Source organism: Gossypium arboreum, chromosome 3, assembly GCF_025698485.1.
Source record: "Gossypium arboreum isolate Shixiya-1 chromosome 3, ASM2569848v2, whole genome shotgun sequence".
Classification (NCBI taxonomy): Eukaryota; Viridiplantae; Streptophyta; class Magnoliopsida; order Malvales; family Malvaceae; genus Gossypium; species Gossypium arboreum.
The window spans coordinates 1,002,588-1,026,652 of NC_069072.1; the positions used below are offsets into that span (position 1 = coordinate 1,002,588).

A 24,065-nucleotide genomic window follows, 5' to 3' on the forward strand; every position below is an offset into this window, starting at 1 on the left:
CCATGTAATTTCTAACGTCAAACGTGAGGCCAGTGTTGGACAGTCGGAAAGGTGAAAAAGTAGGTGAATTGTGATATATATATATATATATATTTATAAAATGTTATATCATGTGATATATATAAAAAATATATGAAGTAGGTGAAAAAGTTATACTGTGTGGTGGTTGGTGTGTAAGTAAGAAATACTCATATGCAAATTTGAGCCAAATATTAAAACAAAAGTCATATTTATATATATATATATAGATCAAGTATTATTTCGATTGACATAAATATTGTTATTCATATAAGAGAACATGAATTGAGTGAATAAATGTACATTATCCTTCTATTTATAAGTTTGAAAGAGAAATAAAAATAAACTTGGACAAAATTAGCATACGATTAAACTTATAAATTTCCACCATTTGTGTACAAATAATTACTCGTAATTTAAAATAAAATATATTTTAATTATTAGTACAATGATGCTTTATAATTAGTGATTTTATTATAATTATTTAAATATATTATCTACATCTTTAACTTAAAAAAATCAAATATAAACCCACTTTTTACATTTGATATTAATTTTATTTAATTAAAATAAAAAATATTTTTTTAAACAATTATTTTATATTAAAAACAAGTGAAAAAAAAATGGCAGGTGAACCAAAGTCCACAAACAACCAAAACCCAACTTCCAAATCTTCTAGAAACCCACTTTTTTTTTTTTTAAATCTCTTTATATTATTTAATATTCTCTTTCATGCATTATATGATATGGTAAATCATATTCTGTGCACCATCAAGGCTTCATCCATTGATGCTTGACAAATAAGACCAAATCATGGGAAAAAAAAAAAAGTGATAATTTGGGACTACCAATTCCCAAGTGTAACAGTTTTCAAGATCCTTTTGATATTGCTTTTCGAATATTATGTTGAAGTCAGTTTTATGTATAAGATGAATAAATAGGGAGATAAAGGATTTTTTTGAGGAATTCCCGTAGATGGAAAAGTTTTTTAGTTAAAGTAATGTTCCATAAAACTTGTATAGAAGACAAAGAAATACAATTCATAATAAAATTGATCATTCATTCTAGTAGAAAAACCCACATCAACCAATGTATCATTCATAAAATCCCATTAGATTCTATCTTAAGCCTTTTCCAAGTATACTTTTATTGCCTCCAACCCACTTTCTTCTTACAAATCCACATCAAATGTATAGCTTCTTGCGCTATAAGGATATTAACTATTGTGGAGTGTGTCTCGTATTTTGGACGAAATAGGGTTGACGTTGAGACGAGGAAGAGTTGACGTCTCAACGTCACGACGAGACGATTCGCCATGTCTTAATGACGCGATGAAGGACATCTCAACAAGGCAGTATGCCACGTCACGGCGTGGTGACGTGTTTCCTACTCAACCGAGTTTTTTCTTTTAGTTAAACTCTGTTATATTTTTTCAGTCTAACTCTGTTTATTTTAGATATGTTTTAGTCATATTTTCTTTACACGAATTTCAACCTATAAATAGATCATTTAGCAACCTTAGATAGTTTAGAATAATAACAACAAAATTAAGAGAGAGTTTTTGAGAATTTCAGAGAATCTTTGTATTTAAGGTTCAAGGTTTATTTGATTTTTCATCTTGTACTCCCCTTTTCAATTTTTGCTGTTTTAGTGAAACTTTTCTTTGCTCGTGACTTTTTATCCTATTCAGAAGAGTTTTTTCACATAAATATTTGTTTCTAATTTTCTTGATTTGCATTTATTAGTTGCATAACTTGGGTTCGATCCAACAAACTAGTATAAGAGCTTAGTTCGATTTTTGCATTCAACCCATTTAGAGATGACAATGAGGTATGATATCGGAAATTTCGATGGAATCACAAATTTCAACTTATGGCAAGCTCAGATGACGACAAATCTAGTTCAGAATGGTTTGAAAAATATTATTATAAGGAAAAGGCTCGTGGATGCGAATCAGACAGAGTGGGAGGAACTTGATGAGAAGGCACTGTCAATAATTCAGTTGTGTCTCACTACTGAATTGTTAATAAGTCCTTTCAAATTCAAATAATTTAAATTTAAAGTTTTGAATTATCAAATCAGATTATTATAAACTCAGATCATATTTTAAGTTTAATCATTTTTGATTACTTATTTTAATAATTTAAGTTCGAATTAACTTAAGTTAAATTTACTTTATTCGAATCAATTTGAATTATTAATTTTTAAAATCAATGAATAAATTAAAATTAAAATTAAAATTAAAATTAATCAGATGAAATTTTCGGATTCGAATGCTGCAATAGTAGTAAGAAGTCTATAAAACCACTTCTAAAGCTGTGGTTCAGGACCAGCCTACTACTTTATAAAAACTCTCTCTCTCTCCCTCTCTCTCTCTCTCTCTATATATATATATATACTGAAAAACAACTTTAATTTGCATATTTATATGTACTATATATATATACGTTGCTGTGGGTTTATTGCTGAAATCAAATGGGAAGGTCTCCATGTTGTGAGAAAGCTCATACAAACAAAGGTGCATGGACCAAAGAAGAAGATGACCGCCTCATCGCTTATATCCGAGCCCACGGCGAAGGTTGTTGGCGTTCCCTTCCTAAAGCCGCCGGCCTTCTTCGTTGCGGAAAAAGCTGTCGGCTTCGGTGGATCAACTATTTAAGACCTGACCTTAAACGAGGCAATTTCACTGAGGATGAAGATGAACTCATTATCAAGCTTCATAGCCTTCTTGGTAATAAGTAAGTATACCCTCCCATTTTCATCTTAATTGGAACTTTGGTTGCTCATAGTAGGATTATATCAATCAGATCGTTCCATCAGTTCAATCATCATCTTTAGGCTGATAACTCGTTCCATCAGTTCAATCATCATCTTTAGGCTGATAACTATGCTACATAAAGGGCTTTTTGATTTATATGATGGTGGTAATTTGAGGACTCGATTAAAAATGTTTTGAAATTTAAGAATTGATTTAAAATCTACATCATAATTTTGGGAACATTGGGTGCAATTAGTTTAGAAATATTTCAAAAATATTGATGGAATAAGATACCGAAGCCAAGTTTTTTTTTCCCAATTTGATATTAAGTTTAACTTTAATGTTCAATTTGATAGGTACTTAATTTAGATAAAAAAAAAAGTTAAACTTCAAAGCCAAACTCAGGTAATTAACCAAGAAAAAAAAAAAACTCAAGTACCAAATTGAAAAATTCGGTACCAACATTGAAACCAAATCTAGGTACCAAATTGAACATTGAATTCAAAGCAGGTACCAAATAATAAATTAACCTTTTTTTTCTTGTTTTTTATATAGGTGGTCACTTATAGCTGCGAGATTACCAGGAAGAACAGATAACGAGATAAAGAACTACTGGAACACACATATAAGAAGGAAGCTATTGAACCGAGGGGTCGATCCCTTGACTCATAAGCAACTCAATGAAAGCACTGCACGTCATGTTGCAAATACAATATGTTGCAATGGCGTTAATTATGAAGATAACAAAGAAGACAGCAATTATGATATTAAAAACCCTAATGAATTCATCAACAAAGATGATGATGATGAGATGAAGAAAATCCCAGACTTGAATTTGGACTTGAGAATCAGTCCCCCCACAGAGCCAATCATGAGCAGTAGCATGGACAAAAGCAAGAGCAAGAACAATGGTAATGGTTATGATTTCTTGGGGCTGAAATCTGGTTTCCTGGATTTTAGAAGTTTGGAAACGAAATAAGAGGAACTCTGGGTTTTCTTTTTCTTTGGAAAATTAGGTGGTAGATGGTGAGAAAAATGAGAAGGATGTTATAGCTTATTATTAGCTTAAAAATCTTTCTAATTTTGTCTTTACATATGGTTTAATGTATATCTTGAAGGAGCTAGGTTTCTTGGGGAGAAATTATGAGGTGTCCTTAGTTCGAACTGTTGGATCTTTTATTGATTTGATATTTATTTTATGAGATTTTTTTTAAATTTTATTGAGAGTCCGAATACTTAAAGTGGCATCGATAATGATTTTAATGAGTAGAAATACCTTATTGGGTATTTGATAGGAGAAATAATACACATCGCGTATGCTTTACCTCGAACTCATGCCTAAAGCTTATAGTGTATTAATGGGTGAGAGTGTTATCACTTGAGCTATTCTCACCCAAATAATGTCTTGTATGCTATCGATTATGGGTTAAAATCTCATCAAATACAAAATATAAAATTTCTTGACGAGTCATTATATGTAACGTGCATGATTTATCTTTTAAGAACTTCGACGAAATTCTCTTATTCTGCTAACTCGTATTAAAATTTATATACAACAAATTATAAACCAGCGAAAATACAAATATAAATAATTGTACAATATAAAGAAAAATACACTCGTCGCGGGCAAGCCATGCATGGAATCTAATTATATCAAAGAGAGTCTAATTTTATGAAATTGCATAATAGAGTTTTTAATGTTATAAGTGATGTTAAGAGATTATTATATATTAGATTCTAAACATTTATGAGTTTAAAAAATATGTAAAAATTATATTTATAAAAATTTATATAAGAATTAAATAAAACCTGGTTGAAATGGTAATGTGAGGATTTTAAGTTTAAATTCTATTATTTACGAATTTTTATTAATTTTATATAAAATAATTTTTATCATTATATTAAATTATAATTAATTAATTATTTTTATTTTTATTTATAAATAATTAATCATTCATTAATTACATTCATAAAGTGATTATTTATAAGATTGGATTGATGTTATGATTTAATCGAATGCTAATACAAAAAAAAAATAGTTTTTTTATAAGGTTTTTCTTTATTTACTTGGCGAGGCGGTAGGATAGTTGTAAGTTTGTTGTCGTCATGGAACGTACTGCATGGTCATACTTTGACATTCTTTATTCTTGGGGTTGTATAAGATTGTTACACTTATATGTCCCCCACAAGAATCTGCAGCAGACTCTTAATGATGATTACTTAGAAGTTCATAGACGAGTCTCACATGGTCGATCTATTTAGAAGGTTCACAAACCATCTATAGTAGTTCGTCATCCACAGACAGTTTACAGAAGGTTCCCTACAGATGATCCATAGGTCATCCATAAAGATTCATTATCCACGGGAGGTTCACGGAAGGCTTTCGTTAGTTTCTCTCATAATTAATCACGTGTCATATTTTAGAAGGGATGCAACAAATTTTAAAAAAAATTATAAAATAATTATACCATTTTTACCGGGTAAAAGTCACTACCTACCCTTATTAACTCCACCACTAATTTTGAGTGTATATATATTAATATAGTGAAAAACATGTGTCTTTATACTAATTTATTTATCGAACATCGCCCCTTGATGAAGCTAGGAAGTTCGAATGTTGATTTCATGAAAAGCTAAACTCATAATTTAAGAAAAAGAACCCCAATTAAACTACTAATTGTTCTAGAAACAATATTAGGTATGACTCCATAATGTTCTTGGTATCAACCACTTAGATATATACTTCTAGAAAGAGGATTTAGGATTTAGTGAATCTTTTGCGATTATTTTGATAATTTTCTTTTAAGATTTTTCTATATAATATCAATTTAAAAATTTTAAACATAAATTTATCAATTTTCATTTCGAATTATAGATTATTAGTCGATAAGATTTTGGTAGTATTAACAAAGTGAAAGTCGAGACTTTCAAGTGTTTAGATTATTCTGAGTTTAAAATTTATTTTGAGTAGATGCTTTATACTGAGTTATTTTAGTTTTAGTTGATCAGATATTAGTTCTTTGTAATTTATAATTATACTTGTGATCTAAAAATACTGTAGAGGTTTTTGTACTAGGAGCCAAAATGTATTTTGTCCTCTCTACTAAAAAATGAGTAAATTAATACATATACGTTAGATCAAAAAGTAAGTTAATCATTCTGCTAAAAATTTCATCTATTTATATTGTTAAAAATTGGTCCTTGTACATCAACATGAAATACACGTGATACAATACATATAACATCTAGTTATTCTATCAGACACACCAGTTTCTAAAAATTTTAAAAAAATTAAATAAATTTGCTTTTTAATCTAATATATAGACTAATTTATATATTTTTAAATAAAAAATGTAATTTAATTTCTAATATAGAGACTTCCACGATATTTTTACTTACGATTATATTGATAATTGTACTTAACTACTCCAAATTATAGATCATTATCTAATTAGACCATCCATATATATATATATATATATATATATATGAATGACACCTCACTTGAAGAAAAATGAGTCACTTCTCCATAATTCACATTTCACCATCACTTTTATAATTTCTTTGCTTCTTTTTCAAAGGTGTTTGGTAGAGACATCAAAAGCTTCCATGAGTTTCTTTTTCTCCTTTAATAATCAGCTCAGTATTAATTAAAAAATAATTATTTATTGAAAAACTTTTATTTAGTAAATTTGAGGTGTCGAAAAATGAATTGACGCAAAAGAAATTAGATCATTTAAATTTTGGATGAGGCTCGAGCTTAAACATTTAAGGTTCAAGTCAACCCGACTTGACCTCTTTTTTTAAATTTGTAGTATATTATATTATATTTTTTTGTAATTTGTAATCCATAAAATTAAAACTATAATAATATACAATACTATAATTTAAACATTAAAAATTATTAAATTATTTATATTTAAAATTTTAATTAAACAAAAATTTTTTGAATGTGAGTCAACTTAAAACGGACTTGGATTAATCATTTATAAATACGAGCAAAATTGGGAAAACGTTGAAGCTTATATTTAAGTTAGGCTTAGATAAGTACAAAATGTGTTAATATCACAAATAAATCTAATCTAATCCGACTCATAAGTATATCTACTACTATATGTAAAATCAAATACATAATTTTTTATATATTAATAATTTATATTATATTAAAATTTAACATGTTGATAATTTACATGTGATTATATGATTGTTTATTTGAAATGTAAAAGCTCAATTCTCATTTAAAATCTAATTTTACTATATTTTTTATTTAATAATTAAAGTTTAATTGGTAAATCCTCAAAAAGCCATTTGTTAAATTAAATCATATGATATTTTTAAAATAAAAAATGATGACATGAATTTATTTTAGTCACGTGAAAATTCGATTCGATCATGTTAAACCAATAATAAATTTATGTGTGGTTAAAATATGTTATTAGTTTTGTATCTCGACAAAATTTAAGATTTAGTCTCTATATTTAAAAAGCTAGAATTAAGGCCTTCAACTATTTTGATTTAAAAATCACAGTTCAATTATTAAAATTGTAATTATTTTCTGTCAGAATTTGTCAATTTGACATATTAATTAACTGGTCTCATGTGATACGCTATATCGCTATATGATTGATAATAGAATAAATGCTAAGTTGACAACTACTAGTGACGATCATAATTAGACTAAGATTTTAAATTAAAAAAGTAAGAGAATGAATTTTTAACTTTTAAAAGACATTGACTAAATCTCAAATTTTATAGAAATATAAGGACTAAAAGCATATTTTAACCTTTATATGTCAACCAAATGCTTTAAATACTCACGATGTTACTAACATTGAGGTAATAATATCCAACCAAATTATATCAAATTAAAGTAAAATGATTAAATTTAAAAATTTAAGCATAACAAAGTACTAAAACCACAATTAAACCCAAAAAGGATTGATACATATATATATATATATATATATATATTAGTCTCTAATTGTAACAACAATCAAGCCCTATAAACAAAAGCATGATGCAAACTAATGAAAGGACACAAGCTGGGGCGATCGGAGAGATATCCGATATCAAACTAGGTTTCTTTAGGGGCGGCCAGGGCCTTCTTTGCAGCCTCTGCAGCTGCTTTCTCCGCTTCAATCTCGGCAACGATGGCATCGATTTCGGATTCTTCTAGTTGCCGCAGTCCATGCTCCTTCGTCATTGTGGCAACTTCGATGTTCTTTCCCCCGCTCTCGACGACCTAATTGTTAAGCGAAAGGAAAACCACATATGTTCTCATTCGAAGATAAACCGAAACAACAAACATAATGCATTAATGAATTATGCGAGACGTTTTATTTCGCCCGAACGCGATCATCAACCATTGGCAAACACTAATGCATTCACCATCGTCACTCAACAAATTCAATACACAAACTGCATAACAGAGGTAAAAGTATCGTGGGGGTATTTGTACTAGGAGAAGAATTGTATTTTGCTTCTTTTACTCAAAAAATGAGCAAAATAATCCCTACACGTTAGATTAAAGAGGAAACTGATCCTCCATACGTGGAGCTATGGAATACAAAACCTAATCATATCAATATCAAGTTACAATTGCAGTAATCACATATGAAAAGCAAACACTTACTTCGAGCAAAGCACGGATCGCTAACTTGATCGTTTCATGTCCGGAAGTTTCTTTATAATTTTTCTCGAGAAACTCCCTCATCGAATTGGAGTTTCTCCCAGTTGCATTAGCCTTCCAAGCCGAAAATGTTCCGGATGGATCGGTCTGGTAAAGAGAAGGAACGCCAGTATAGGGATCAAAGCCAACGATCAACGTCGAGAGACCAAACGGTCTAACACCGCCACTTTGCGTATACTTCTGTTGCAAACCGGCAATGTATCGTGTTATATATTCGACAGTTACAGGCTCCTCAACTGTAAGCCTATGACTTTGACATTCGATTCGAGCCCTATTGATCAAGACTCGAGCATCGGCTTTTAAACCCGCGCAAGCCAGAGCAATGTGATCATCCAAGGACACAATCTTTCTAACACTTCTGTTAGTACAAATAAGAAAAAAAATTATACTGAGCTTATAATTTCAAAATCCCATTATTACAACCATTCAAAATCATATATAAAAGAGTTAATTGCACCTATAGGAAATAGTTAATGTTTTCAAAATCCGACCAGTGGTTGAATTGGTAAAATTACCGACTTTTGATCCATCGGTCTAAATAGAGATGGCACCGAGGGGCAAGCAAGGGCGCTGACCGCCCAAAATGATAAATTACCATTTGGCCCTCAAAGATGATTTTCGGTTTAATCCCTTTAAAATTATAAATTAACAAGTACATACAAAGATAAAATTATCCCAAAATGGTAAATTATCATTTGGCCCCCAAAACACTCAAATTAAGCTTACATTCAACGCTAAAGCTAATCAACACTGATCGGTACGATACGGGACTAAATTAGAATGTTTCAAACTAGAAATGATAATTAAGGAAATTAAACAAATTATGAATGAATTTCGATAAATTAACATAAAATATTCAGTTGACAACCTAAAAGAAATCCTTATTTGAGATGATAAGCTCATTTAAAAGGAAATTCAGTACCTGGAATCTTGGAGCTTGACGGCGGATTTTTTCTCGACACCGAGGACGACGATATCAGTGCCGCGAACTCCGACGGCGGCGTTACCTTTACGGACGGCTTCAAGAGCGTACTCCACTTGGAATAAATGACCATCGGGGGAGAAAACAGTAATTGCTCGATCATATCTCGCCATGATTTTTCGTTAAAGCTTTTTCCCAGTGATAATTACGCTTTTTTTTTTTTTCGTTCAATTTCGGTACTTTGTTTGGTCTATTTTTCGAACACAAGACAAAGATTGTGTTGAAGGATCGGTTTGGTTTTTGATTTGCGATCTGATGTTTCGAAAAATGTAAAGAGAGGGACTGTGTTTTTGACTGAAAGAACTTGGGGAACAAGACAGCCATGAAGACAAAGTGTACAATGAAAATCATCAGAACGCCGACGTTTTATTTTACTTGCTTTTCTGTTCTTTTTTTTTTGGTTAAATTTTGCTATTTGTTCCTATATTATGTGTGCGTTTTGAATTTATACCTTATACTTTAATTTAGTTATTTTTAGTCTCTATACTTTTCATATTTTAAAATTTCAATTCTAATCAAATGATAACTGCTAAATTCGTTCAATTTAATTATGCTATTTTCAAAATATTATATAGCAAACATCACCGCATGTGTAATATTATATCAGTTTGCTATTTTCTTTAGGCAAATCCAAAAACTTTTGAGAAATTAAAATATAATTTTATTATGTATTAATTTATGATTTTATCATTTTCAGGGAACTAAATAATTTCTATCATTTTAGGAAGGAATTCAATTTTAAATTTACGAGGTAATGTTTACTGAACTCTTTGGATTTATTTATAAAAAACTAAAATTATTAAGAGATTAAATTCTGATTATATTTGCTCTTTTTTATACAATACTTAAAACTACTCATAGCCTCTTCTCTTCAACCCTTAAATAAGAGGACAATGAGCTTTAACATATTCAAACCCACGTCCTCTTGTATTGGTAACAATATCGATATCAATCGACATTACTAAAAGATTTTTTTTGAGAATTGTGACAATAAAAAGTCTTGACAACAAAAAATGAAAACTAAAATAAAATCATTCTAAAAAATTATAATCTAGACACAAAAAATGAAAATAAAAATTAAATTATAATCGAATAGCGATTTGATGAAGTTAATGTTAGGAATGGATAGTTCTGGATTGTGAAGGCTTCAAATGTATCTTATCTGCAAGAGTATCTTTCAAAATCTATCACCCTTTAAATGCCATCACATTCATAACTTGGGTCTTTTCTTCAGATTTTCAGAATCGGATTTGTAATTGAATACATCTTGTTGTTTAGTTCAATTGAAGTATTAAAGGAAAATATTAAAAAACAGACAAAATCGATTCAATCCTTTATTCTAGATTAATATCGTGTTCGGTTTTTGATCTAATCAATTTGATCCAATATTGAAAACAGTATCTTCAACAAAAACAGAAAACATCTCCATTTCTATAGGGTTGCAGCTTCAATTCAATGCCGAGAAGAATTTGAGCCATATAATTAAATGAGATATTGACTGTTATTATTCGATGTTTTAAGAATAAGATCGATTGTTGAATCGGTTATATCAATAATTTTTGGTTTAATTGTCGGTTCAATTGTTATATATTATTTTAAATTTTAGAATAAAATAAAAAAAAATGAAGAAAATTAAAAATATAAATATAAATATTTATTTTATAAATTATAAAAAGAATTAAATATTTAAACTAGTTTAGTTCAAACTATTGAAAACCGTTTTTACTTGATTCAATTGATTTTGCACTAGTTCGCACTTTTGTCAATCTTATAGGTTGCAGGAGCGAAATTTAAATAAAAAAAATTAGGAGGCTAAAATTGAATTACAGTTTTTTTTTTAAGGTTAAAGTATAATTTTATCTTTTATTGACTTATAATTTATATTTTATTTTCATTTTTGTATGAACCAAAGTATAATTTTACCATAAGGGACTAAAGGATATATATTTTTTATTTGAGGGGGCTAAGGTCCCTACTTATCTCGCCAGATTTGCTTATGATCGATTGAACCAATAATTTTTAATTCAATTGGTCGGTCTGTTCTTACTTTCACCTTGACTCAATGGTATAATTATGATTATAGTGCCTCCTAAATGTCAATTGTTCAATTTAGTCCCTTTTAGCTTTTACTTAAATAAGACAATTACAATTCTGACCCTTTTCAAAAGTTTAAATTTTAATTTAAACCATTTTAATACAATTTTTTTTTAAATTTTACCCCTATTTTTTAAAATTTATCTCAATCTCCAATCACGTAACTCCTAAATTACCCTAAATTCGGTCCAGATTTAATTCCCTACCATTATCCTCTTTTGCTTCAATCGTTTACAAGTTATAACTAGTGGACATGCCTCAGATTCACGTGCCACCACATCCCTTTTCAAGTCTAAAAGTCGGCCGCCATTGCAATACCCATTATAAAACCTCACCCAGGTTGGCACCAACTCCATTTCACCACATCCACACGAATCTACAACCTTGCCTAGCTAGAGTCTTCCAATCCCTTCTAGCTTCAACCCTCTCATTAATGCACACTACATACATATATCTATATATACATAAATGCTGCTAGTCATATTGTTTTTGCTTGTACTTGCACACATAGCAATGAGGGTATCTGATTCACTTGCAGCCAATTGGAACCACCTTTGGGTTTTTACTATATTGTTGTTGAAGTTCATGGATTTCATTAAATTTTGGCCTATACAAGGGAAATGCCCTACCATTACTCTTCTTGTTTACTCTGTTACTTTGTCCTCCATTGTTGTATTTGCTGCACTTCTTGTTGATTTGGCGATAGCTATTCGGTTTCGGTCTGTTCTTCATTGCGAACCGGGTTCGGTTCGGTCTAAAACTTGTAAAGGAGGGATATGTTGGCATAATTTTGGGAGTTGTAAGATTGTTTGTAATGAAAATTTTGAATTGGGTTTGAGTTTTTGAAGTGTTCATGGATTGTTGTAAACTGTAATGAAGATGGTGTGTAGGAAAAACACATTAGAGTGACAAATATGGTGTTTTTTTTGAATGGTTGTGTCGATGAAAAACATAATTGTTAAAGGTATGTTTTATGTCGATTTCGGAAATTAATTTTTTTAGAGTTTTTGATTGTTTTTACCAATAATATTATCTTCAAAGTTTGAATATTAGTTTTTTTTAGTAGTGCAATATGTAATATTGGTTAATTAGGTGAGTACAAATTTAATTTTGTACAAGTACGACCCACCTTTTTTTTTTATTAAACATTTTATTTCATAAAACGATTTACAACAATTGTCACTAATGTCTAGTATGATACAAAGGCTAACAAAATCACAAAACCCAATTTAAGGTATAACTAGGGGTCAAGTAAGTGTCTTGGCCTCTGTGATTAAATGGGATATTGTTTGTTTTGTTAGGTATAACTAGGAGTGAGCATTTGATCGAATCGAGTAAAAATTTTTTAAATTAATCGAGTTCACGAGTCCTATTTTATCATCCAAACTTAATTTTGAAATTTTTTTGAATCAAGTCGAGTAAAATGAAATTCAAGTCGAGTCGAATCGAGTGAAATTATTTGAGTTAAATTTAAAAGATTAAACATGTCAAATAAAAATATTGTTACAGTATGACTAATTCCATGTTAAAGCATATAAATTTGAAACCATATATATTTGAAAAAAATTCAAAGCAAAATATTAAAAAAATAAGATACTTGAGTATGATAAATTTGAATTATTAATTAGGTCCCTAAAATTATTATTTTAGAAAATTTTAAAATATTTAAAGAATTTTTAGAATTTTTATATATTTTTAAAATATAAATTTTAAAATATTCATAAATTTTAATTTTTTTTTTTTGTTGAGAGAGAGACCGCTTTGCTTATTTTCAATGTTGATAGGGATCAAAAGAGTATTTACACCAACATGTTATTCGAATTGTGAAATTCAATTCAATTGGACTCGAACTCGAAACTCGAATCGAGACTTGAATAGTTCGAATAACTCGAAATTCGATATCTTTTTTAATTTTTCGAATCGAGTTTTGTTCACTCCTAATCAAGCATTTAATTTAATTAAACAATTTTTTTTACCTTTGGTTCCCGGAAATTTTAAATTTTTATTTTAGCTCTCAATATCAAATTCTTAGTTTCACGCCTTCATCCTTGTCCAAACTCACAAAGTAAGGTAATAAGTTAAGGATCTCGGCGTTGTACAAGACAAAACCTCAAAAGGCTACAACATAACATTCTTTTTTTTGCTACATTCCAGCTACACTGTCAAAAGAACAGAGTAGCAACCAAAAACCAGAAACTACAGCAGATGCAGAATAAAAAACACAGTACAAAAACAACCAAAAACCTGCTAATTCTTAAAAACTAACACATCACCACCAAGCTTTAAACATTTGCATCCGGTTAACCCCCGTCATCGCCAATGAAAACGCCATACCATTACCATTTCTATCTGCCAATGAGAAGACAGAATTCCCCATCTTCATCATGGATCTCTCAATATCTGCAAAAACTGAATTAAGCGACCAATGCCTCGACACCTTGTTAACACACCACGAAAAAGCCACCAAAGAACCAACTTCAATAAAAAGAGACTCTTTTGGTTTCCAATTCATTGCTATAAAAACCTCTAAAGCAATCTTCACAGCACCAATCTCTGCCTCCTCAGCATTATTTGCACAAATATTACCAGAGAAAATAGCTCTAGCCACCCCCTCCATATCTCTCAAGACTCCCCCACACCCTGCTTTATTTTCAAGCTCAATCCCACATATGTTAAATTTTAACCAACCAGCAGGAGGGGACCTCCAACAGAACATGGCGGAATTGGATCTAACAGATTCTACCCGACACTTGAGTGGAGAAATCCACCAAAGATCCTCCTGCAATAAAATTTCATCATGGATAGATCTAATCCACAGCAACGCTCTCATTTTTTATAGAAACACCAAGTTTTCCATGTAAACTCTCTTTTTATCGAAAATCATACCATTTCTTGCTAGCCAAATTGTCCAACAAGCTGCTGCTATAGCAATTAACCATAAATGTTTCCTAAAGGCATTCATACGCACGTTGTTACATAAGATAAAGAAATCCGAAAAGCCTTCCACCGGCTTCCATACCTCCTCCCACCACTTGAAGATTCTCCCCCAAAATCCATCAATAAACTTACACTGAAAAAATTGAAGTAACTTTTGAAATAATTATACAACCCCTCTTTCATTTCCTTTGGCTCTTTCAAGCAACGGTCCCCAATTCTTAGACTAAAAACCATTCTCCTTTTCGCTTTGATTTTCACTGCTCTATGGAAAAAAGCGCTATAAGCATCCCCTTCTTTTAACCAAGTCATCCTTGATTTCTGCCGCCAAATGGATTCTTTGAATCTTACTGCATCCCACAACTCAGTGTTCAGATGTTTCAGTTCCTCCAATTCCTTCACTGTCAACTCTCTTTTTTCACTAATTTCGTCCATCTCCTTTATTCTGCTCTCGCTTTCGATAATTCTTTTTTCCAATTTATTACCATCCTCCACATTCCATTTCTTCAGAATCCCCTTCAATTTTCTCAATTTCACTGCCATTTTCCTATTGAAACAACGCAAACCTGACCATTCCTTCTCAATCAAGCACATACAATCTTTCTTTTTAAACCACGCATTTATAAACTTAAAAGGTCGAGGCCCCCAATCAATCGACTCATTACACAAGAAGATTGGGATATGATCCGATATGGATCTGTTAAGCCCCTGCTGCTGAAGATCCTTAAAATAAGTCATCCAATCTTCCTCAATCAGAAATCTATCCAATCTGCTGCGCTTACACTCCGGTCCAAACCATGTGAAATTTCCGCCCACTAACTAAGTCAATCAATTTGCATTTTTCAATAAACTCACCAAACTCTTTAGACCCCTTCTCAATACTCTTGCAACATTCTATGAAAGAAAAACAAGCAATCATTGCTTATTCCCATATATCTAAGACAATGACTCCAACATCATCCACCACCAAATGCTTGCTATCGGCTGTTACGATCACCAAAAAGCTCCTCTTCTTCACCGTTGGTGTGAACACCAACTTCGCCGACTCCACCCTCACAGTCACCCCTTTCGGGGCCACGATATTCGCAATGTAAATTGAGTTTGCCTCACCCACATCCGTCGTGGTCCTAATGAATGTTCCGTTTGTTGGACACTTTGATATGGTTGGAAACGATGCAACAAGCTAAGGGTAATTGAGATTCTCAGGTAATAGCTTCTTTTTCATTGGACAAACTGCTGGCGGTCGCGTAATGACTTGAACCAATTTCGAATTATAACCAGTAGGACACACAATGTTTTTATAATCGTTTGTTTGTAATGTCATAAATAAGTCCGGTATCCATTGCACGATTGAGGTTTAGATGCCCCGAACCAAATTCGTATAGAGTTGATCACTTCCTAATTACTTCGTCAATCATCGACTGATTCTTATTATCGATTATACTTGCGGTAGTCATCATAGCCGATCGAATAACTGCCGGACACCAATTGAGGTGTACCGGTTTAATCAACGCAGCCGCACAACTACCATGAGGGCAAGCCATGGAAGTTACTGATTGAAAATTGAACTTGGTTTTCTTTTATTGAAGGCTAACCCGGTCTGACCAACAACACCGGTCCAAGCGGTGAAAATGTTAACCCTTGGAGCAATCAATTTGGGTTTAAGAATTTCAGGGTTAAACCAATTAGGTCCTCTCCCTGAAAATGAAGCCACAATTGGCGTCGGCTTGATACCAATGCTGGTACCCTTAACGTCAATAGTGGCCGTTGGATTTGCCGATAAATCATACGCTCATGAGGATGTGTGCGCTGATAGACATTTCTTAATTTGTATGACAATGAATATGTCAAACAATTTTTTCGGATTGGATTATGTTAGATTACTTATTTGAATCATTTTGAATTTGGATTATTTTAAATTTAGATAATTTTTATTTGGATCATTTTCTGAATCTAACATCGTTGTTGCATTTTTATAAATAAACTAAATTGAGTCTAATTGAATTCTGAATTAAGCTAAATTTTCGCATTCAGGTCCTTGATAGATATAATAATAACAATTCAGTATGTGAATACAAATAGCTTGATGGCCAACATTAATTTTCCATTCAATTCTAACATGTTGCTTAATTCGTTGATCATTAAATCAAATAATTCTTTGTGTAAATTTTATTGTTTCATAGTTTATTAGACTTTTAATCAGATCGGAACAATCGAAAAAAATTATCTTATTTAATTTTATATAAACATAAAAAATTATTTGAATTGTTACATTTTCTATCGCCATAAAGTTATCTCCGACTCTCACCTAGCTTTATTAGTCCAATTTTGTTATTGACATTGTTTTACCAAGACTTAAGGAACACGCAGGACAATTATCTTTACCAGTTGGACCATTCTGACAAGACAATCATCCATTGTCACCTAGATTATGTCACATTCTTATCCAATAAAGATTTTGGAAGGGACCAATTGACCAATCAAAGATAACCACAGTATAAGATAGATTCATTCATTTCTGAAAATACACTATCTCTCATCCCAACAATTTTCTCCTTCCTCTCTTTTCCCCTATCCTTTGTCTTCACCTTCTTTTCCATCTCTCCCACCATCACCACCTCTTCTCCTTGCCATTTAAACCAAAATCAATTTAACTAATTGAAAAGAAAAAAAAAAGTAATCTCATAAACTCTTTATATTTAAACTTAAAAACAAAGCTTCTTATTGTTATGATGTTTGTCATTTCCGACTAGCTATCCGCTTAAAGCCGACCCGACCCTTTTGACCTTTATAAATATATAGTTAGCCGAACCATATAGTCTGCCTTTACGAGTTTACACCTAATGAATTCGTGCCATCATGCAGGCAAATCAATACTCAGGAGGCACGTGTTGACCCTACAATTTCATCTATTCTCCTATCCTCAATGAATTAAGAGAGAATGATTCGTCTAATTGAAATAAAAGCAAAAGAAAAAAAGATTCTATATCATTGAATTCACAAACTTTATCCATCATCTATAGCCAAAAATCAAGGCCACCTAACTGCTATAATTTTATCTTTTTCAATAATTTTGTACAATAATTTTTATTTATGTAGATTATGTACATGAAATTTTAAAAAATTAAAATTTTCTAATTATTTATTTTATGAATAAATATATACAATTATATTGATAAATTTAACTATAAAAGCGTTAAATATTAATTATAAGAAAAATAATAGAAAAATTAGACTAATTTAAGTGAATTATATATATATATATATATATATATATACACTATTATTTAAAGGGTTAACTGAACTAGTATCACATATCAATCAAGTATCAACTCAATTATGAAATTACTAAAATCAATTATTTTTATAAAATAACAAATATTATTTTGAGATTATTTTTATTTTTATACTTTTGTGTAAAATTTAGAAAAAATAACTACACATGATAAATTGAAACCCAATAAATTAAAATTTTATTATTTCAATTTTACCATTTTAACCAAAATCACATTCTATTTTTTATATCAATTATTTTTTAAAATTTAATGCTTTTCATCATTCTATATATATATATATATATATATATATATATATATATATATATATAAAGTTTGATAAGACAAATAGATAAAACAAAAACAACAATGTTCACTAGGTGTTAGGGGCCAAGCCATGATTATTTTGAGGTAATTATAAATATGGCCCCATTACATTCATTTCCATCTTCCCATGAATAATGAGGTCTTCATGCCTTTTTCTAATAGCTGTAATAATATTAAATGTTGAAATTTATGTGCATTTGGAAGTTTTGGAACTCTAGAACAATATGATTGGGTTTTAGGATTAATTTCAAAACACATTTTCAAATTATGATTTTAATTAAAATTTTAAATTATTAATATCATTTCATTCAAGTCCTTTTGTTAGTCTAGTCCTCAGCTTAGTTGCTAAATGTTAACTCAAATAGAATATTAATCATATTTAAAATACTGGGTTAAATTTTAAACACATGCGTACCTATAACATGAACTATAAATTTTAATAACAGAGTCTATTTTTCTTTTACACATTAGATACAAGTTGTTAATGTAACGGGTATAGATATGTTTGAAATTTGATCATGTTTTTATATTATTCACATCATACCCAAATTAAAAATTTAATGCCTAAGCTTAACGAGTAGGCTAATAGAAAGATTTGAATTACTCTTCCTACACAACAATCGGTCAAAAACCTTTAATTATAACATTTTCGATATAATCAAAGTATTCTACATATCTGTTTTATAATCAGAAAAATCTAATTTTTTCAAAATTCGTCATATCCCTCTTACCTCTAACACTTCCACGATTAAAATCATTACCTGATAAGACTAATCACCAATCCAATCCATTATGTTTGTGGGTGTGATGAGCTGGGAAAATTTGGGGTCTACTAAAAATTATTTCATTTTCCTATGGCACTGTAAATGCCATATTTCTTCTAGTAATTGACTACTTTAAATTGTCCAGCTTTTTTTTTTTTTTTTTTGGTTGATGTAATAGCATGTCCCTAATCAAAGAATTGAAGGGTTAGCCTTACCTATCACCATAAAGGTTGATGTTGCTCACACTTTTGCAATCTCATTTTTCTAGTATTTGGCAAAGCTTGTAGAGGTTAGCATTGTATTGTATCTAAAGAAAAGGATTATTATTATTATCCCAAAAATGAACAATTTTTGCTAAAGGAGATCATCCCAATTTAGGGTTTGATAGCCAACATGAAATTCTTAGAGCTTACTTAGGGTTAGTACTTTATTAATAAAATTGGAAAAAGGTGGGAAACCCATGGGGTCAATTGGTGGTTCCATTGAAAGAATAAGTTGATCCAATTTTAGTGGTGCTAATTAAGATTATATTTATATATATATATATACATGTTATAATATACGTCAATAATGACGGTAGGAATGATCCCAAAGCAATAAGAATATATAGATTTTACGTGTAAAAATTCTTATTGAGAAAAATCACAGGCAGAGTAGAAAAAATTCACTAATGTTGAGAAACAACAATACTAGAGATTTTCGGCTAGGCACAATTTTTAAGGGTTAAACAACACTGAGACCTTCGCCCCACAAATCTCTAATTTTGTCTATCTATTTTATTTCTTTAACTGATTTGCACCTCGAACTTTTCAGGCCAAATCAAACGAGATTTGGGTCACACAACTCTAGCAATAAATAAAAGGAATTTATATTTGATGGATGAAAGCTTATAATTTTATTTATTGTAAATTAGATAATGATGTATTGTTAAATTTGAAGTTAAATGAAGTTATTTTAAAAAAATAGATAATGATATATTGTTTAGGAATCATAGGAATTGTTTGCTAGTGATGTATTTGTGACTGTGTGAGTGAGTTGTACTAAAAAATTTAGATAATATGTTATTATCTAATATACCAATAGTGTGTAATTTTATGCATTGTAGTGCATTAAATATTTAACCAATATTTGGCCAAAAAAATAGTAACATCATAAAAAGTCAACAACCCTCAAATAGGTACAACTAGAATTTAAATTGACCAGAACTTGATATAATATAAACTCAAAATGATCCAAACAAATAACCCAAAATGATTGAAACCCGAAATGATCTAAACCTAAAATGACTCAACAAAAAAAGAGAGCCTTAAACTCAAATCATCAAAATCTAAAACCTAAACTCGAAATGATCTGAACTCGAAATTTGAAACAAATCAACTAAATAAAAACTCAAGTTTCAAGTTTAAAAAACCCAAGCTCTAAATGATCCAAACCCAAAATAATAGAAGTCGAAACATCCCAAATTCAAAACTATTATGAACTAAAATATCCAAAAATTATGAAAATCAAAGTAAGCCAATCTGATAACCATAAAAACAATGTATCAAGTCTTGAATAAAACCCAAAATAAAAGGAAATTAAAAAGAAGAAGGAAAAAGGTGGAAGTGATGGCTACTTTGTCCTCAAATTAGCACGCATTCAACATCAAAATATTATTACAAATTAGAGGATTAGATTACAAAAGGTGTTAAAGAATCTAGGCAAAAAAGTATTTTTTTAAAAAAGCACATCGAGTGATTAAAAGTAAGAAGTTGATAAACATGATTTATACAGTAACAAGGATTGCAGTTGTAAGATACATTATACTCTTAAAAAAAAACTCAAATTTAAACCTCAAAGACACGACATTGTTAAGAGAAATAATCACGAACGTCGAATCTCCAGAAAATTAATTTTCACCGTATTATAATTAGTGTTCTAATAAGCTTTATGCTTAATAACATCCATCCCCATCTCAGTTGGATCAGTTGCTTGAACTTCATAGTGGATGCCATCAAGCACTCTCCTTAGCCCATCTTTTGATGTTGCATACAACATTTTTGCTCTTATCCTTGATGCTGTTGGGGACCTAAAATTAAATAAAATAAATTAATAAATAAATCCCACCATTTTTATTGTCTTTAATTAAATGGTTTTGGACCATCAATCCATTGGTTGGCATGCAAGTTTGTCCTCGCATTAATAAAACAAAACAAAATAAAATTGAAAAAAGGTACAAGTGTTGACTTGGTGAATGGTGATCAATCACCATTCCAAATCTTACTAAATCACTATATATTTTTATTATTAATTAATTTTTATTTATCATTTAAAGGTAGTAAAAATTGTTCAAAATTACTGATTATCCTCTTATTTATGGGCTAGGAAGAGATTATGGGGCTAGGAAGAGATTATGGATAGTTCTAGACATTGTGTCAAAAAGAGCAGATATGATCAAAATTTACAATAAGATTGTTCAAAAAATTATTCAGAAATTAAATTCGAGATTGTTTTCAATTAAATTTTTAATTTAAATCTTTTATTATTTGATCCAATTGAAAATTTGCTAAATTTTTAAAATTAAACTTCAAAATTTAACTTTTATATTTCACTTGGCATAATTATTTCTAATAAAATATTTTCCTAAAGAATAATAAAAGATGCATAGATTCTTATTATTTATCAAATCTACCATTATTGATACCTACCCAAAAATAATGGTAATCAAAACCTAAATTATTTGCTTATTTTTTAGATGTGCCAAATATACCATGTTACCCTTGTATAAATAATTAAATTCTCATTTTATAAAGGATAAAACGGTCAATTTGTCTTTTAGTGACATTAAAATATTGTAAAGAAAACAATTAGCAACGGAGTGTAGGAAAGGCAACGAACCATGCAATGAAGAAGATCTTGCTTTTCCGGCAATTATCAACGGTGACGAAATCGAAATCGAACACTGCATATCGGCAATCATCGGTGGGCAACGAGGCTGCGAAATCATCATAGCTTTCGCCGGCACCGCCGACCTTGTCGACGGTCACCAGCTTCGATTTTTCGTCGATCTTGAACACTATGTATCGATGCACTTTCTTCCATTTCATCTCCATGAATGAGTTCTTGCACTCATCGGCGACCCACATCCCGGTCGTAGCCTATAATAACATAAACCCGAATCGAATTAATTACGTATAATCAAAATGAAAATTTAAAAAAAAAAATCAAATGGGATGTACCATCTTGAAAGCCATAGCCATTGTTGATGAGTTGTTTGAGTGATCTTTGGTGTTTTTTTTTGTCGCTGAAAGTTGAAAACTAAGGTGATGAGAATTGAAAGCTGCAATGGGGCTTTATATAAAGAAATAAGTTTGGAAATGCCACTAAAGTTCACTAATAATTACAACTCAACCCATTCTATAGCTACGTTGTTTGGAGTAAACAGTTTTGTTTTGGAAAAACCAAATTGTCATTTTAGGGGGTTTTGCGGCCAGTGTTTATACATATTAGGGGTTAATTCACCAAATGTCCTCGAATTATCGTTTAGATTCTAAATTAGTCTCTAAATTTTAAATCATTTAGATTTAACATTAAGTATATTCAAAATATGTAGGACATATTTGAAAAGTCGCCTAGTAATCGAATGTGGATATAATTACACATGTGATATTTTGGGTGACCATTGTAATTAGTAATTCCCGTTGAACAAAGTATGACTAAATTACAATTTTGCATCATTTTATCCAAAATATTGTGCCACGTGTCAAATTTTTATTGGTTGATATTATGTTTTAGGGTTAAATGAGACGAAATTGATAGTTTGGGTACTACTTTTGACCAAAAAACCTTTAGGCAACTAAGTAGGAAAAATGATATAGTTTAAGGATCAATTTTACATTTAAGCGTTTAATAGAGTTAGAATTGAAATCTTTTAACATTTATATTTATTTTTAGGGTAATCTAGTTTTTTACTATGAACTTGGTAATTAGATCCATTTTTGTACAATAAAAATGTGATAACGTGATACTTTGGAATTGTGTCATGTTATCACTTAAAAATTTAAAAATCTATATAAATTCTAAAAATTAAACAAAATTATATATTTTCTAAAGTTTTAGAAATCCAAATTTTGAGATCAAAATGAAAAAAATAAAACTGTCAAGTTTAGATACCAAAATGAAAAAAAAATAGAAATACCGAATTTATATAATTATCAAGTTCAGAGACCAAAAATTAAATTTACCCCTTTTTTTTAAATCATTTTAAGCTCTTCAACAACATGGGTAAAATGGTTAAAGATGCATGAAAACAGTTCAATGGGCTGCATAAAGAGGGAAGAAGTAGATCAAAATTCTCAACCCCCCAAAAAAAAATAAAGTTCTTGAAGATTGTAAAGTGAGGAAAAGTTTACCAATTAAAATGAAAACATGAACAAAGTAAGAAAAAGAATACAGTGGTCCCACATTGGATACTGCAAATTTCTCTCTATCTTTGTGTTGCTAAAAAGTGTTCTTTGCGTGAAAGCAAAAGTAGAAGAAAAACCCATGGTGAAGATGGAAAGAAGGCAAAAGCAAAAATGGCCCTAAAAAAAAAATTGGGGCATTTTTGTTTAGGGCTAATTTGCAATAAACATCCTCAAACTATGATCAGAATTCTGAATTGATCTCAAACTTCAAAACAATAAAACAATCTTATCGAAATCTTGAAAAGTATTAGTAAAATATCAATCAAACCATTTGGTTAGCCTAGCCATTAGTTTGGGTATTAAATATCAATTCATATTGGACTTGGAGCATAATTGTAAATATGTATGTAACTATTGCATGAGCAGTTTGGATTTGACTTGTTAAAACAAGAAATAGCCTTACTAAATTTTATTAATATTATATATTTATTAATACATCAAATCCAAATTATTCATGTAATATGTACACATTTATTTATAATTTAACTCATATGGTTTAAGCATATTTTACATTTGTTCCTAAACTGGTGTTTAACACCTAAATTGACTGTTAAGCTAACAGAAGGATCTCATTGATAGAATACTAATTACTTTGAGGATTCAATTAAAATATTTTAAAATTTAGAGACTAATGTAACATATAGACAATAGTTTGGGGATGTTTTCTGAGATTAACCCTTTTTTATATAAAAATAAAATGAATGATTCCCATTATGAATCCCATTGCCTTTGCTTGCATTGCGTGCATGTACCCTCCAATCACCTGAAATCCGAGCAGG

General features: G+C 30.1%; 4 protein-coding genes across 4 annotated transcripts; 1 reads left to right on the plus strand and 3 right to left on the minus strand.

The window, feature by feature from the left end:
• Positions 1–2,344: 2,344 nt before the first annotated feature.
• On the plus strand, positions 2,345–3,991 carry LOC108475434 (MYB-like transcription factor 4). Its single transcript, XM_017777394.2, has 2 exons — positions 2,345–2,756; positions 3,332–3,991. The coding sequence occupies exons 1-2, from the start codon at positions 2,494–2,496 to the stop codon at positions 3,753–3,755; spliced, it is 687 nt and encodes a 228-aa protein (XP_017632883.1). The 5' UTR covers positions 2,345–2,493; the 3' UTR covers positions 3,756–3,991.
• Positions 3,992–7,631: 3,640 nt separating this feature from the next.
• LOC108474779 (proteasome subunit alpha type-7) lies at positions 7,632–9,797 on the minus strand. The gene is made up of 3 exons (XM_017776795.2): positions 9,388–9,797; positions 8,409–8,823; positions 7,632–8,018 (listed from the first exon to the last, which is right to left on the minus strand). The coding sequence occupies exons 1-3, from the start codon at positions 9,558–9,560 to the stop codon at positions 7,851–7,853; spliced, it is 756 nt and encodes a 251-aa protein (XP_017632284.1). The 5' UTR covers positions 9,561–9,797; the 3' UTR covers positions 7,632–7,850.
• Positions 9,798–15,397: 5,600 nt separating this feature from the next.
• LOC108474947 (subtilisin-like protease SBT1.6) lies at positions 15,398–16,019 on the minus strand. The gene is made up of 2 exons (XM_017776975.1): positions 15,882–16,019; positions 15,398–15,658 (listed from the first exon to the last, which is right to left on the minus strand). The coding sequence occupies exons 1-2, from the start codon at positions 16,017–16,019 to the stop codon at positions 15,398–15,400; spliced, it is 399 nt and encodes a 132-aa protein (XP_017632464.1).
• Positions 16,020–20,456: 4,437 nt separating this feature from the next.
• Positions 20,457–22,173, minus strand: LOC108475435 (actin-depolymerizing factor 5-like). Its single transcript, XM_017777396.2, has 3 exons — positions 22,060–22,173; positions 21,719–21,978; positions 20,457–20,909 (listed from the first exon to the last, which is right to left on the minus strand). The coding sequence occupies exons 1-3, from the start codon at positions 22,078–22,080 to the stop codon at positions 20,759–20,761; spliced, it is 432 nt and encodes a 143-aa protein (XP_017632885.1). The 5' UTR covers positions 22,081–22,173; the 3' UTR covers positions 20,457–20,758.
• Between the last annotated feature and the right edge of the window lie 1,892 nt (positions 22,174–24,065).

Excerpts from the sequence above, each read along its gene's own strand:
- LOC108475434 (XM_017777394.2), top strand. The coding sequence starts at position 2,494 with ATGGGAAGGTCTCCATGTTGTGAGAAAGCTCATACAAACAAAGGTGCA. Across the intron at positions 2,757-3,331 it reads CATAGCCTTCTTGGTAATAA|GTGGTCACTTATAGCTGCGA; the intron begins GTAAGTATACCC and ends TTTTTTATATAG.
- LOC108474779 (XM_017776795.2), bottom strand. The coding sequence starts at position 9,560 with ATGGCGAGATATGATCGAGCAATTACTGTTTTCTCCCCCGATGGTCAT. Across the intron at positions 8,824-9,387 it reads GTCAAGCTCCAAGATTCCAG|AAGTGTTAGAAAGATTGTGT; the intron begins GTACTGAATTTC and ends TTGTACTAACAG. Across the intron at positions 8,019-8,408 it reads CGATCCGTGCTTTGCTCGAA|GTCGTCGAGAGCGGGGGAAA; the intron begins GTAAGTGTTTGC and ends CTTAACAATTAG.
- LOC108474947 (XM_017776975.1), bottom strand. The coding sequence starts at position 16,019 with ATGGCTTGCCCTCATGGTAGTTGTGCGGCTGCGTTGATTAAACCGGTA. Across the intron at positions 15,659-15,881 it reads ATCAGTCGATGATTGACGAA|CTTGTTGCATCGTTTCCAAC; the intron begins GTAATTAGGAAG and ends AATTACCCTTAG.
- LOC108475435 (XM_017777396.2), bottom strand. The coding sequence starts at position 22,080 with ATGGCTATGGCTTTCAAGATG. Across the intron at positions 21,979-22,059 it reads TGGCTATGGCTTTCAAGATG|GCTACGACCGGGATGTGGGT; the intron begins GTACATCCCATT and ends ATGTTATTATAG. Across the intron at positions 20,910-21,718 it reads AAGATCTTCTTCATTGCATG|GTCCCCAACAGCATCAAGGA; the intron begins GTTCGTTGCCTT and ends ATTTAATTTTAG.